The 14,764-nt window shown below is 48.6% G+C and overlaps 1 protein-coding gene across 1 annotated transcript; it reads left to right on the top strand.

Moving 5' to 3' along the window:
* Positions 1-9,444: 9,444 nt before the first annotated feature.
* LOC139051371 (micronuclear linker histone polyprotein-like) lies at positions 9,445-11,427 on the top strand. The gene has a single exon (XM_070528389.1). It carries the CDS (start codon positions 9,445-9,447, stop codon positions 11,425-11,427), a length of 1,983 nt encoding a protein of 660 aa, XP_070384490.1.
* Positions 11,428-14,764: the final 3,337 nt, after the last annotated feature.

Raw genomic sequence — 14,764 nt, 5'->3', positions numbered from 1 at the left:
CTTGTGGAGCTACTAAGCCAGTACTTTCAACTGGCAAACTTTCATTGACTATGAAGGAAGGAAGGAAGAAAGGAAGGAAGGGGATAAATTTATTGAAGGCCAGCACAAAGGCCCACGAAAGGAGCGCACTTGCTCCGTTAACGCCCGTTGTTGATGCGCCGTGACCTTACTCTTGCGCACCTTTAGGCGGCTACAAAATTGCGCGTCGAAAAGCTAGTAAATGAGTCGTTCAATGCGCGTACGCTTACGCGAGCAGTTGCGGCTTTTGAAGAGATAGATGCCCGCTTTACACTTTCACAAATCTGCAGCCCATCTTAATGGAAAATAGCGCTGTATTTTCTTTCACTGACCGGGTTTCGCGTCCCAAAGGTTGTACCAGCATGCATTACAAATTAAGTTTAATTGTGAGTTTGAAACGTACCGCAACTGCCTAGTGGGTTATGAGGAACGCAGTTGTAGACGGCTACGGATAAACTTTGACGACCAGGGGTTCCTTAACGTGGGCCTAAACCAGTGATATTCACCCAGTGAGACCCGTAGGTAACGTATACTTTCCAGAAGTGCTTGGATTTAAAGTGGACGGAATGAACAGGTCTGCAGTCGAGATAAGAACGATAAATTTAGAGTATGGGTGAAAAAAAAAAAAGCAAGGAAGAGATTGATACCACCGGATCCGTTAGAGGCATAGGTAGGGGTACGAGGTAGATCGAGAAATTTTGAGGCAGAGAAAAAAATTAGAGAGGTGTATACAAAAGAAATTTACTTGTCATCCCGGCCCTGCGAAAATGCATCTCCACCGAAGCTGTTGCGAAACCATCACAATAACTGCTGGGGGGGTATGCAATGCTTTATTGATGGTGAGGGTGCTTGTTTTGAGCTTGTTCTTTATTGAAACGTACGTTGTTTGTTCTATGGGCAATTTCAATGAATGGTATGCAATATTCGCTTCACTTTGCTGAGCTCTGGTATAGCCTCTGCCTCACGGGGTTATGAGCCACTGCATTTCTGCTTGCCTACCGGGGCATGAGCCATTGATTATGATGTTGATGATGATGATGATGACGAGGATGATGATAGATGGTTGTTCTGGAGCTTGTCCTTTATTGAAACGTACGTTGTACTGTACGTTGCATGCGTGGTCTTGCTACCGATGAATACACATGATATCACCGAATAAGTGCCGTCAACGTCGCCTTAGGAAGAGTAATTACGAATATGTTAGAAGAAATGCCTAGACTAGTGAACGAAGTCACCAAACACACGGGTGAATAATAGTGCGAGTTAGCACTGTACCGCCGATGTAATTCCGCTGCAGACGTCGGCGAAATGCCTGCTTGGCAATACCTGCTTGGAAATATACAAAACTAGATCTTACCAACTTTTCAGTATTTTTTTTTTTCGATTGTTACGGAAGAGTAGAGCCACACGATATTGTTAGAAGCGGGGCAGCGCCGGCCAAGGTAGATGCATGCGCTGACGGCAAGGCCGGGTTTACTCCTTTGCGGTGTAAGTAATTGTACTCATATACGCAAAATATAAGAGAAATAAGTCAATTTCGTACAAAATACAGACGCAAAAAGGCACTGTGCGTGGTAAGTCTGCTCGGACAGCATCAAGGTGTAATTACTTCACAAATATGATGCCAATTTTTTCTGTGGAAATCGAACAGCAAAATCATATTGTAACCAACAGTTACAACAGCCGTTTCAACGAAAACTAATTTATTCTGGGGGAACCTGTGCCCGTCAACAAAAACCGACTGAACAATCAGCAACAACAAAAGCGTCCCTCGAGCTTCGCTCCTTCGAGCGTCGTTCTCCTCTTTGTGGCCTGCTGTCGCGTGCCAATCGTACGAGTCTCGCGCACGAGCCGCCGGCCTGTCAGCACCGGCCGAGCGTTGCCTTGCGGCGCTTTGCTTGACGCTCGCGGTGTGGCGGCTACGCAGTTGGGATATGTCGGTCGTCTTTTTCTTCTCGCAATGCTGGCGGCAATATGCAGTAGCTACCACCAATCCTCGCTCTGAGCCACGTGTTTTCTAACACATTTCCCAAGCAACCGCAAAATCGAAGATGTCCTCGCATGTTCTCACTACAATAAGACACGGCGTGATTTAAGCCCCTTACAAACGAGTCCAGGCGAAAACCTCGTATTAAAAAAAAAACAATTACCAACAGTGTTACATGAAGGAACTACGTAGTAACAGTACAACATGTGCGAAGTGCACGCGTAAAACAGATACGATAACTCCGTGACAACTGGTGAGATGATTTAAAGGGCCGCGTACAGCATAGTCAGTCCTTGCATGCCTCAGGAGCTGAGGAACACAACACGATGCACTCTTACAATCGTGCACCCTACAGTGACAGCAGCAAGGAAAAGAAGCGGTAAATGATAAAGGCGGCAAGTGGTGTTCACAACGTAAGCCAAATGCCACACTGCGGACAAACCGAACCAAAACATGGGTGTAGGCCGTGATCGACTTCATCGCTTAACCACGTAAACATTACCGAGTGTAACGCAGATCGACAGGACAAAAAAAAAAAAAAGCGTGATGGCAAGTGATTTCCCCCCGAACGGCGGCGATACATTCCTACCGTTGATCCTGCCAATGAGGCCTAATCATGTCACCGGCAAGTTTTTGCTGGTTTTTAAGCACGCCACCGCTCAACGCTCGTTCTTCGACATTCCTTGAATCTTTGGCCGCCACACATATGCGACGGGTATAATCACTATCTCTCCCTTTCTGCTACTTCTCAAGAACCTGCGCGTCCAAGCAGACTGAATGGCACTCGCTCTGCCGTTACCGTTTCAACGCCAGATGTAATAAATCGCTTTACGGTTTAAAAAAGACAACGATTCCACTCTGTGAAGATGGAATGGCTGCGAAAGCTGACGACAGTTAAAGCTCTCAAACAAAAAGCAAAGTGCTTTCGCTGCCATTCCATCTTCACAGAGTGGAATGGTTGTCATTTTTTGTGTTGCGAGTCTGGCGTCGTTGCTCGTTCGGAGGTGCCTGGGCTCGCGATTGTCGTTTTCGTTCAACATCGCGGGAACGTTCTTCGTCGGTGGTCGTTTCGCGCCGGTGCAATTTACATTCTCGTTGCTGTTCCTTCCGGCGCTCCTCGTACGAATGTTGTTCTTCGGGTGTACGAGCTATACGTGTCCTCCCTATCGATAACGCCACTGCTTTTAGCGCCGATACCTCTCCTGCTTATATATTCAGATAACCTTGGCGTCACGCTATTGTTGTAATCTCTTCCGCATTTTCACACCTGCGCCGCCGCACTCCACCCGTATGGGCTTGCTAGACATCGCTAAGTCCGTTTCTGTTGCCGGACGCCGAAAAAACTACGGAAGGTTAGTCATGCACAGCTTTTGCTGTAATTTGGCACCTCGATGATGATGATGATGATGATGATATGATGACGATGACATGGCGTTTTTTTTCTTATTGTATCGGGCGGACGAATAGGTTACCTCCTAGCCTGTTCTTGAAGTCAATGCGCCCTCGTCCGGGAGAGTGCAAAACGATTTGCTCCTGTCGTGTGAGTTTGCCGCTGATCCTTGACCAAATCAGCACTCTCACGCAGCACGAACGTTAGCGCTAATTGCCGTAAATGCATAAGTCGTTAGAAGGGTATCGTTTCTCGGCGATGTTAGTTACAATTTGTTGAAATTTGGCGGATATTTGAAATACCATTTCTGAAAATTCGCACCCATTCAGTTACGCTGGTGTATTGGCGTGAATTTCGAAAGAGTGCCAAAGGGGCAATGTCCAAAATTCCTAGACAGGGCACTGTGAAATTAAAGACGAAATTGTGGCACTCCCAGAACAAATGCAGAAGGTGCAGACGAAACAACGAGACCCAGCGTCTGATGGATGATTCGTGCTTGTGGTTATATTCCGTGTGGTGCTATGTTCACGAATGCTTTAGGATGTGCCTCAGCTGGCATAATATAAACAACAGTATCTTTCCTTCTCCAAGTAACTGAGTCTCCTTGTTCAAAGTGAACGAACAAGCTGTTCTTGATTCCATATTCAAAGATTTTTTCCAGTGCAAGAAACGAGAACGATGACAGAAGCACACACGGTCTAGGTGTGCTTCTCTACTATCATATTCGTTTCATGAACGAGCACCCCTTATTATTGCGATTAGCAGACTTTGCCTACATGAGCAATTTTGAGCGTGCCTGCCTGCCTATCTATCTATCTATCTATCTATCTATCTATCTGTCTATCTGTCTATCTGTCTGTCTGTCTGTCTGTCTGTCTGTCTGTCTGTCTGTCTGTCTGTCTGTCTGTCTGTCTGTCTGTCTGTCTGTCTGTCTGTCTGTCTGTCTGTCTGTCCGTCTGTCTGTCTGTCTGTCTGTCTGTCTGTCTGTCTGTCTGCCTGCCTGCCTGTCTGTCTGTCTGTCTGTCTGTCTGTCTGTCTGTCTGTCTGTCTGTCTGTCTGTCTGTCTGTCTGTCTGTCTGTCTGTCTGTCTGTCTGTCTGTCTGTCTGTCTGTCTGTCTGTCTGTCTGTCTGTCTGTCTGTCTGTCTGTCTGTCTGTCTGTCTGTCTGTCTGTCTGTCTGTCTGTCTGTCTGTCTGTCTGTCTGTCTGTCTGTCTGTCTGTCTGTCTGTCTGTCTGTCTGTCTGTCTGTCTGTCTGTCTGTCTGTCTGTCTGTCTGTCTGTCTGTCTGTCTGTCTGTCTGTCTGTCTGTCTGTCTGTCTGTCTGTCTGTCTGTCTGTCTGTCTGTCTGTCTGTCTGTCTGTCTGTCTGTCTGTCTGTCTGTCTGTCTGTCTGTCTGTCTGTCTGTCTGTCTGTCTGTCTGTCTGTCTGTCTGTCTGTCTGTCTGTCTGTCTGTCTGTCTGTCTGTCTGTCTGTCTGTCTGTCTGTCTGTCTGTCTGTCTGTCTGTCTGTCTGTCTGTCTGTCTGTCTGTCTGTCTGTCTGTCTGTCTGTCTGTCTGTCTGTCTGTCTGTCTGTCTGTCTGTCTGTCTGTCTGTCTGTCTGTCTGTCTGTCTGTCTGTCTGTCTGTCTGTCTGTCTGTCTGTCTGTCTGTCTGTCTGTCTGTCTGTCTGTCTGTCTGTCTGTCTGTCTGTCTGTCTGTCTGTCTGTCTGTCTGTCTGTCTGTCTGTCTGTCTGTCTGTCTGTCTGTCTGTCTGTCTGTCTGTCTGTCTGTCTGTCTGTCTGTCTGTCTGTCTGTCTGTCTGTCTGTCTGTCTGTCTGTCTGTCTGTCTGTCTGTCTGTCTGTCTGTCTGTCTGTCTGTCTGTCTGTCTGTCTGTCTGTCTGTCTGTCTGTCTGTCTGTCTGTCTGTCTGTCTGTCTGTCTGTCTGTCTGTCTGTCTGTCTGTCTGTCTGTCTGTCTGTCTGTCTGTCTGTCTGTCTGTCTGTCTGTCTGTCTGTCTGTCTGTCTGTCTGTCTGTCTGTCTGTCTGTCTGTCTGTCTGTCTGTCTGTCTGTCTGTCTGTCTGTCTGTCTGTCTGTCTGTCTGTCTGTCTGTCTGTCTGTCTAGTTGCTTACGTCTACTGACTGCCCCGGGCTGTCTAATAGCTTGGGCCACATGGTATGTGCTTGTGGTCGTGATGTCGTTATGGTCGTTCCATCGTCCTCATTTCAGCTTAGTCATCTGACTCTCCTCATACCGTTGTCGTCACGCTTCTAACGCCGATGCGATGACGCAGTTATCATATGACTGAAACAACTTTATTGGAGGTCCGGCGAGGACGCGATCTAGTCGCGCACCCGGCTAGTCTCACGTCGGGACCGGCAGGTCTAGCCCAGCGGCCGGTCGCGGGCACCCCCGACAGCAACTTGGGGTGAGGGGTTGGAAAGACCATTCTGGACATGCAGAATTTCGTTACCTCGTTGTGAGTAGCAGGAGCGTCCCTGTGGCGGTAGGGGGAGGGGAGTCGGCGCTCCTTACAGAGGAAGCCCGGTCGGATGTTCGCGCGCAGCCTCGTGAGCAGACTCACTGAGGTTCGTGGGAGCACCCTGGACCGACCCTATGTGAGCGGGAAACCAGTGAATCGAATAATGCCTGAGAGCATACGGACTCTAGACGCTAACAAGGCGAGCAGCTTGCTCGGCGATTCAACCCTTCTTAAAAGCCCTAATTGACGTTTTGGAATAACAATAAATTTCAGACCCACGACCGTCTAAGTGGGCAAGGGCGATTGCGGCTTGCTCGGTGACTTCGGTTTCTGAAGTGCGAATCGAGGCGCTATTGGAAATCTTGCCGCTGGTGTCGACCACAACGACAGCAAAAGTCTTCCCATCGCTGTCGACAAAGCTTGCTCTGATGTCTTGTTGCTTGATCTGGTTGAGGATCGCTGCTGCTCTGGCCGTGCGTCTGCCCTCGTAGTGGACGGATGGACGTTTCGGGACATGGGGGCCACTTCGAACTTGTCCCGAATGCACCTACGGATCGGGTTACTGACCATCGAGAATTCCGCAGGGTGGTAACCCAGCTCTTCGAGGATGCGTTTACCTGACGCGGTGGTGGTCAGGCGAGGGAGTTGCGCGCGTTATTGGGTTTCGGCAATCTTCTCAGTGGTGTTATGTACTCCCAGCTTGAGGAGATCGTCGGTAGGGTCCCGAGAGCCCTTTTGACTGCTTTGTGGAAGAGAGCGTTGAGCTTGTCTCGCTCCGATCTTAGCCAGTTGTACATAGAAATCGTCTACGTGAAGTGGCATAGTACGAAGGCGTTGATTAGCCTGAGGAGATTGTTTTTCTTCATGCCTCTGTGTCGGTTTTTGATTCTGTGAACTAGGCGGAAAGCGGCGTCCGTCTTTGCGATGATCTTGCGGAGCGCCTTTCCATTGCCGCCGTTGAATTCGACAAACATGCCCAGGACCCGAATGACGTTGACCCTGAGTATTACCCCCCCCCCCACCCTTTTCGTCACAAGTGCGAAGACTGATGCTGCTTTCGGAGACTGGCTTCCAATCTTTGGGTGTGCCTCCCTTCTCTTTTCTGTAAAGCAGAATCTCCGACTTGACGGGGAAGCATCGAATTTAGGTGCGGCAGAGATACTCCTCGATCACGTGCATCGCCTCCTGCATGGTTTCTTCGACTGTACCCTCGCAGCCGCCGGAGATCCAGTAGTGAGGTCGTGGGCGTAAATGGTGTGCTTGATGTCCTCGACGCGTGCCAACTTCTCGGAAAGACCAATCATACAGATGCTAAACAGTGTTGTGGAGATGACGGCAACTTGAGGAGTGCCCCGTCCTCAGAGAGGCACATCTTTGGAGGAAAAGTCTCCATTGCGAAGCTTGGCCTTCCTGTCCGTTAGAAAAGAGCTGAGGCAGCTGTGGAATCTGGAACCGAGGCTCAGGTCTGGAGTGGCCTTGGTGATGAAGGTGTGGAGCACGTTGTCAAAAGGGTTTTCGAGGTCCAGATCGAGCAGAGCCTTGACGTCTCTGGAACGGCCGTCCACGATCTGACCCAGTTGTCATATAGCTTGGGCCGCTAGGTCTGTAATGGTTCTAATGGCGTCGTGGTAGTAGCATTGTCTTCACACCATCGTCATCATACAGTCGTCATGTATTCATCGTTGTACCGTAATCGCGATGCCGTCGTGGTAGTTCTGTTGTCGTCTCTCCTGATTCGTCATCAGTGATTCTCTTCATGCCATCGTCGTCACACCATACTCCATATACAATCCTTGTCATGCATCGTCGTCACGCAATCGTCGTCATACTTTCGTAGGCATCTCATTGTCCTCATACCGTTATCATGCCATCGTCGTCGTGCATTTTCGCCATGCGCCGTTGTGATGACGTCATGGTCGTTCTGCCATCGTCCTTCTAACTTCGTCATCCGAATCTAACCATGTCGTCGCCACCACGTCAACGTCATCATCCATCCGTCCATATACCGTGTTCGTTATGCCACCATCGTCACGCTGTCGTCTCAATATCACCATCATTTCAGACACGTCATCTCATTGAGGTTATGCCATTGTCATCTATACGCCATCATCGTTCAATCGACGTCATTTGTAATTCACCATTCTACCATAATAAACCTGTCGTCCTTCATTCGAGATTATGCCGCCATTGTTATGCCTTCATCATCATTGCGTCGTCGTCAGACAGTTGTCATCCAACGTTTGCTGGCGTACAGTCATGGCTATGCGGTCGTGGTCGTTCCATAGTCGTCTTTTCAACTTCTTCATCTAGTTATTGTTAGCCGTCGTCGTCATGCCATCATTCATCATAGTTTTCGTGATACAGCCATCGTCATGCCAGTTTCACCATACAAATGTCGTTGGCTCATTGTCATCATCGCGTCGTCGTCAAGCTGTCGTCGTTATACCGTTGTCAGCATTTTGAGATCGTCATACCATTGTCATCATGCCGCCGTGGTGATATCACCTCCGCCATTCCATCTACGTGATTCCTTCGTCATTCCATCGTCATAACTGTGTCCTCGTCAAATATTCATCGTCATGCCGTCATGCTTTTGTCAAACATTCGTGTTTGCCGAACATTCGTTTCCAAACATTCTTCGTCATTGTGCCGTTGCGGTCACTCTATTTCTTCATTTACCCGCCGTGGTTGCTCTGAGGCTATGGTGTTGGCATGTTGAGCACGAGGTCGCCGGATCAAATCCCGGCCGTGGCAGCCGCATTTCGATGGGGGCGAAAACACCCGTGTACTCAGATTTAGATGCACGTTAAAGAACCCCAGGGGGTCGAAATTTCCGGAGTCCTCCACTACGGCGTGCCTCATAATCAGAAAGTGGTTTTGGCACGTAAATTTTTCTATAATTAATTATTATTTCTTCATTCCAACTTCGTCATCTCACTCTCGTCGCTTTTGAGGCCACGCCATCATCGCCTTCCTATTGTCCTTACATCGATGACGTGACTCTGCCGTCATTTTATAATGGCCAATATTTTAAAATCATCATCGGGATGTTATCATGCCATCGTCGTTATACTGCCGCCTTCGTTCCATCCATGTATATAGTTCTGCTGGTCATTCGCCTTCACACAGTGGGATGGCTCTGAATTTTTGTCAATATTGTGTGTTGCTACATTGCTTGAATGCTGATCGAATTACCTTTGAGAGTCATTGTGAGATAGGTGTTCCAGGAATTTTTCAGATTATCTGGCACTGAAACACGCGAATAGCCGCTACTGCTCGAGCCTAGAGGGTGGCGAAGAAACGGAAAAGAAGAGGCGCGTGTCCTGCACTGTGTACCAGGCGCGTGTGGTGCGCTTCGAACAGCCGTTGACGCTCGCAACTGGAAGCTCAGGTACATCGCTATGTGTCCCCCGATGCAGCGCTGACTCGAGCACTTTGGAGCCGGCCTATCTAGAGACGCTGGGAGCCTGGTTCCTGGGTGGTACCAAGCACTGCTTGCGAGAAGAGCGCCGGAGGCGAGCGACCGACTGACGGAAACAACGGGGCGAAATCTTAGCGCTCAAATCTGCCTCTTATTTCGAGAGTGCCAACATGGCGGGCATCTGCTTCGCTTGCGATCCACCGGAGGGAGAGAATGAAGCTGGACCAGCGGACATCGGCGACCCTGGCACATCCGGGCTCGTCGGAAATGAAGCTTCAGCTCGGAACAAGGTTCGGAAAAATCTACGCAATACCGACGAGTCGTCAAGCGTCGCGTCGACGATAGCCGCTAGCAGCGACAAACGCGTAGGAAAGAAGGACCACCAAGGAAAAGGAAACTTGTTACCGAGCAGAGCTGGAGGGAGCAAGCCTACTGCCAAGAAGGCTCGCAGCTCAAGGAAAGACTCGCATTATGTCAACCCAAGAGAGACAAATCGCATGGCCGAAAAGAGGTATGCATCAGAGGAAAGACCTGCGACCAGCACTGGTTACAGAAGCACAACTAGGCCATCCAGCAGCGGCAGAGAAGAGAAGCGCGGGACTCAGACGGCCCACAAATGGAACAAAGCTAGTGGACAGAGCGGCACTGCTAACGCTCGGCGACCAAGGAGCTCGTCGTCTAGCGGCGTCAGTCGCCGTAAGCGCAGAACGAGTAGTCGAATCTCTGCAACAAGCTGGTCTTCGAGCAGCAGCAGCAGCACTATTAAGCGCGGCGTTAAGAGGGACCCGTGGTCGCGGAGCTCAAGCACAGTGAGTGGGCACAAAGGAAAAATCAAGAAGGCGCGCCGCTCTGGAACTACATCGATGGTAAGCACTGGCGAGAGCGCAGTTGATGCTAAACAACAGCGTCGATTGCGAAGCATGTCAAGGCACAGTGGAGGCAGTAAGCACAGGGTTAAAGGTCGATCTGTGTCGGAGAGCAGCTCGCTTAGCAGCTTGAGCGATAGTCGCAAAACCAAGAAGAATTGCCGTGCTGGACGCTGCTCTTCGAGCACTCGCAGCCACCACGAGAGCCGACGCCCAACAGACGCCCCGTCAAGTAGCCATTCATCATCCACTGTATCGACGCGCAAGAGCCGCAAGGCCAAGGCAGCGGCGACTCGAAAGAACACTCGGGGTGCTGTTGAAAAGGCTACGGTGACAGCAAAAGCTCCGAGAACGCCAAAGAGTAAACAAGCATCCGCGGAAAAGAAATCGAGCTGTCCAGCGGTTTCCACAGTGAAGAGACCGACGCGCAAACTCAAAACCAAGACGTCGGAAGACGAGGCACGCAGCCAAGAGACCGTTGCGCCGAATCCGGGTATGAATGCTGAGTCAACACCAGGAACAACGCGAAAACGCAGAGCCACTACATCCAAAGGTGCAGTCGGTGCTCAGAAATCTGACACTTTGCCAGGAACTGCAACGACCTACACACGCAAAGCTAGGACGTCCGTGGAGGCTCACAGCACTGAGAAAGCCAAACCGACGCCAGGACCTGCAACGACGCGTACACGCAAAGCTAGGACGTCAGAGGCTGCCGGCAGTGCTGGGAAGATTCAGCCGACGCCAGGACCTACAACAACACGGTCACGCAAAGCCAATACATCTGAAGACGTTGGTGGAGCTCAGAAGGGCGAGAAAGCAGCAGGAACATCGCGAAAGAGCACAGCAACAACATCGAAAGATGCAGGAGTCAATGTAGAGAGTGAGACAACAGTAGGCGCTACCACAACAAAACGCAAAGCAAAGACGGCTGAGTACGGAGAGAGTAGTCAGAAGATTGATTCGACGGGTAAAACAGGCATGACGAGAGAGCGCAAAGCCACAATGCCGCAAGACACAAAAAGCCCTAAAAAGACCGATATCCCTGCCACGGCGAGAAAGCACGGTACAAAGTCAACGACACTGACCAAGACACCCAAGAGCAAACCTAGCACATCTAAAGACACGAACACCAGCAAAAAGACGCATGACAACACACCAGCCACTATACGGCGAAGGAGCGCACTGCGGAAACAACTGACGACTCGAGATGTGAAGGAAGTGTCAAGTAAACGGCAGGAACCAGGTATGCTACAGAACGCAACTAAGCAACTAGCGGGAGTGGACTGAAGACTGACAAGCTGTTCATCAACCATCAGGGCAGTTGGTGGCGGAAACTGTTCCAATCCGCCGCAAAATATTGGCAGTTTTTATTCCTAAATTGCGATCAGAAATCCAAGGACCAAACAGCAGCCCGGGCAGCGGCTGTACGCGCACAGCATAAAGTCCAAATCATCGGCTTGCAGGATTGGTCGTTATATGCTTAGATTTGCAGACTGGTCGTGAACATCGCATAGTAAAGCATTTCAGCTATCTGGTGCGTTTTCTTTCAATATTTTACAGTTATGGGCTCATTTCAGCAGCCGTTTTGGTTGGCGTTGTTGTCCGCCGCCGCCGCCTCCTGTGTCCGTCGCAGTTTTCGCCAGGAATGGAAGAAAAAATGGCTCAGTTCCCGCCGCGATTGAACGAGGGGCTCCAGTGATAAACACCTGGGCCGCATGTTGCAGGTTTGCTGCTTAACCTTCTGTACGGAGCGCTTGGGAAGCAGTTTTACAAGGGCTATTTTTTATGTTGTATGTTTTATGTCCCATGAAGTGTAGAGTACCATTAGCGACGATGGTAAGGCACTTCGGGGTCGGCCGACACGCGCTCGGCCTGCCACCGCTTCTGTCGCTGCTCCGTCCTTGCTCGTCACTCGGCCTCTCGATCACGAGACTAACAAGGCAAGTCCGTAGCACACACAGAACTCGCCGCAACTGACAGAGGAAGTCAGACCACAGAGCACCTATATAAACTTACAGAAGGGCAACTGTACCTGCCTCTGTGCAACCGATGTAAGAGTAGTGGTGGCGTTGTGAACTAAGGTATGCCACCGAGAGATTGCGCTAGCAAAATCAAAACTAACATCATCTTTATTACGTAGTGAGCAATATGGCCGCTACGGTAGCGGCTGGTGGGGCTCGTCACTCTGCTCGCTCACTAGTTTCGGTTGCTTTGTTACCACTTTCGGGGTGGTATTCGTGTGTACGGTACTGTAACATGACTACGGATATTTTTATTATGCCGCCAGGTGACCCAGAGGCCTCAACTGCCAAAAAAATACTTGAAGCAATTAAGCTTATATCGTTTATTGTCATGGTGAATAAAGCAGTACATGCCACAGTTTTCGTAAAGGTCAGGAGGAGTTAATGCTGCCAGTCACTTAGTTTACAACACAGGAACACAAATAGCCATCTATTCAATGAAATTGAGTTTTCTCATCGCGTTCTGCCAAAGCAAGGAGAATGAAGTTTCAGACAGCGATATTTATGTTGAGCTACCCTCGTACTTGTATTGCGTACAGTGCTGCTTGACGTGCTTCATAGTACATTGTCTGCGTTCAACGATTTCAACTATATCAAAAAAGAAAGACAAGAACTGCTCGGCCAAGATGTGCTTTCCGCAAGATAAGCTACAACTGCAATGTCCCATTGTTTTCATAACACATTGGCGATAGACACGAAGTGTAGGGGTAAAAAACAAAACAAAATGGTATGCTAAATTTTACAGCAAACATCGTCCGCTCTTGATGTTTCAACCGCACAATTAATGTTCAACTGCGGCAGGAAAGGCTTCGACGCAAGTGGAGAATTCGTAGGAAAGCGAGGACCGTTGTGGAGACAACAGTGCTTACGAGGACCTTTGCAAATATTATGTGAATAAACAAGGGCACTAAATAAACGTATAAGATCAATTATTTCTCAGGGATCCTTGGAAAATGCAATTTACGGTTTCATGTTTGAAAAACATCTAGATTTGCTTATTCAAACAAGCCAAAGAGGTTGCAAGGAAATGAACATTTCAAATGAGTAACAGAGGTGAGCAAGAGAAGTCTCAGCTGGCAGGAGCCAACGTTTCAACCAGCAAACATATTTGTGAGGGCCGTGACGAAGACAAGTTTCCACTTTGAGGCTTCCCTTGCTCGTCCACTGTGGATTGGTTGAGTGCTAAGGCAAACTTACGCCGAGTATATTTCAAAACGTTTTTGGGAACACACTGCTCAGGTTTGTTATCTGCTGTTTCAGGAGGAAGAAAAATTGTTTTAGTGATTTGTCATGTTTGAGAAGTGTGAAGTAGGCCGACTGTGTGCATTTGCCTTTTCTAGCTATCTCTTACGGTGCAGGGCTAGCCTATCGATTTCATGCAAACTGTACATGACGTCTCTTGTAGTTAACAAAGGTATCATATTCCGCACATCCAGATCTAATTTTAATTCTAGCATTTACCAACTGAACAACGATCTCTTAGATTTCATCATGTAGTATAAATATCTTGGTGCACATATTACAAATAGCTTAAACTGGACTATTAATATAAAATATGCCATTAGCAATGCTGATCAGATGTTCGGGCACTTATGGCGCAACATTTCTAAAGCATCCTCTACATCAAAACTACAGCTTTGCAAGACTCTAATACACTCGAAACTTGAATCGGCATCCGCAATACGCGATCCTACTAGCGTTAATCTTATTACTTGACTCTACTCGTTGCATTCTTCTTCATTATAACCGTACAACGAGTATCTCAATAAAAACTAAGCTAGCACTTATTCCACTAGCTAACAGCCGCAATGACGCCAGTCGCCCCCCCCCCCCCTTCGCTACTTCATAAAAGTTTCCATTACACCACGCTTGGTGTAATGGAATCTACGACGACTTGCTACTGCGACCTCAGTACATTTCAAACCGCGTTGGTCATCGCAGTAAGGTAGGAATTTATTCATGTTGCACGAAGTCTTTCTTTAGATTGTGTGGTTTTACCTGCCAAAACCACTATCTGATTATGAGGCACGCCGTAGTGGAGGACTGCGGAAATTTCGACCACCTGGGGTTCTTTAACGTGCACCTAAAGCTAAGTACACGGGTGTTTTCGCATTTCGCCCCCATCGAAATGCCGCCGCCGTGGCCGGACCATAGCCACTGAGCAACCAAGGCGTGTGCAGTTTTCTGTCAATCTTTCATCCTCCGTACATCTCAGGAATGGAACCACCTTCCCTCGAGTATGGTAACCATTACCAATAGTAAACTTCTTTTTGCAAAATATTAGCTAACATGGTATACTCAGGAGAATTATTACGTTACCAGAACTCACTGCACTTCTATGCGTGTTTGCTTTGCTCTACTGCTTCGTAACCACTCCCCGTTTCTGTGCCACATGGCCCTGAGGGTACTTTAAATAAAAGGTACAATAATAAACTGAAGAGTGACTCCCAGGGTTTCAGTCAACATGAAGTATAATTTCTTCAAAATTGCATTGAGTGTTTTTCAAAGTTTTAAAATTATTTTAACTTTCATGTAACAAGTTAACGTTGTGAGGTAGCATGTGATGCTTTGTGGTAATGTCCGCAAAGCTGATTTGCAAAGAG

Source organism: Dermacentor albipictus, unplaced genomic scaffold (genome assembly GCF_038994185.2).
Source record: "Dermacentor albipictus isolate Rhodes 1998 colony unplaced genomic scaffold, USDA_Dalb.pri_finalv2 scaffold_11, whole genome shotgun sequence".
Taxonomy (NCBI): Eukaryota; Metazoa; Arthropoda; class Arachnida; order Ixodida; family Ixodidae; genus Dermacentor; species Dermacentor albipictus.
This window is presented reverse-complemented; position numbering and strand designations above follow the sequence as displayed.

What these genes read in the sequence shown, in the direction of transcription:
- LOC139051371 (XM_070528389.1), top strand. Translation starts at nt 9,445, where the DNA reads ATGGCGGGCATCTGCTTCGCTTGCGATCCACCGGAGGGAGAGAATGAA.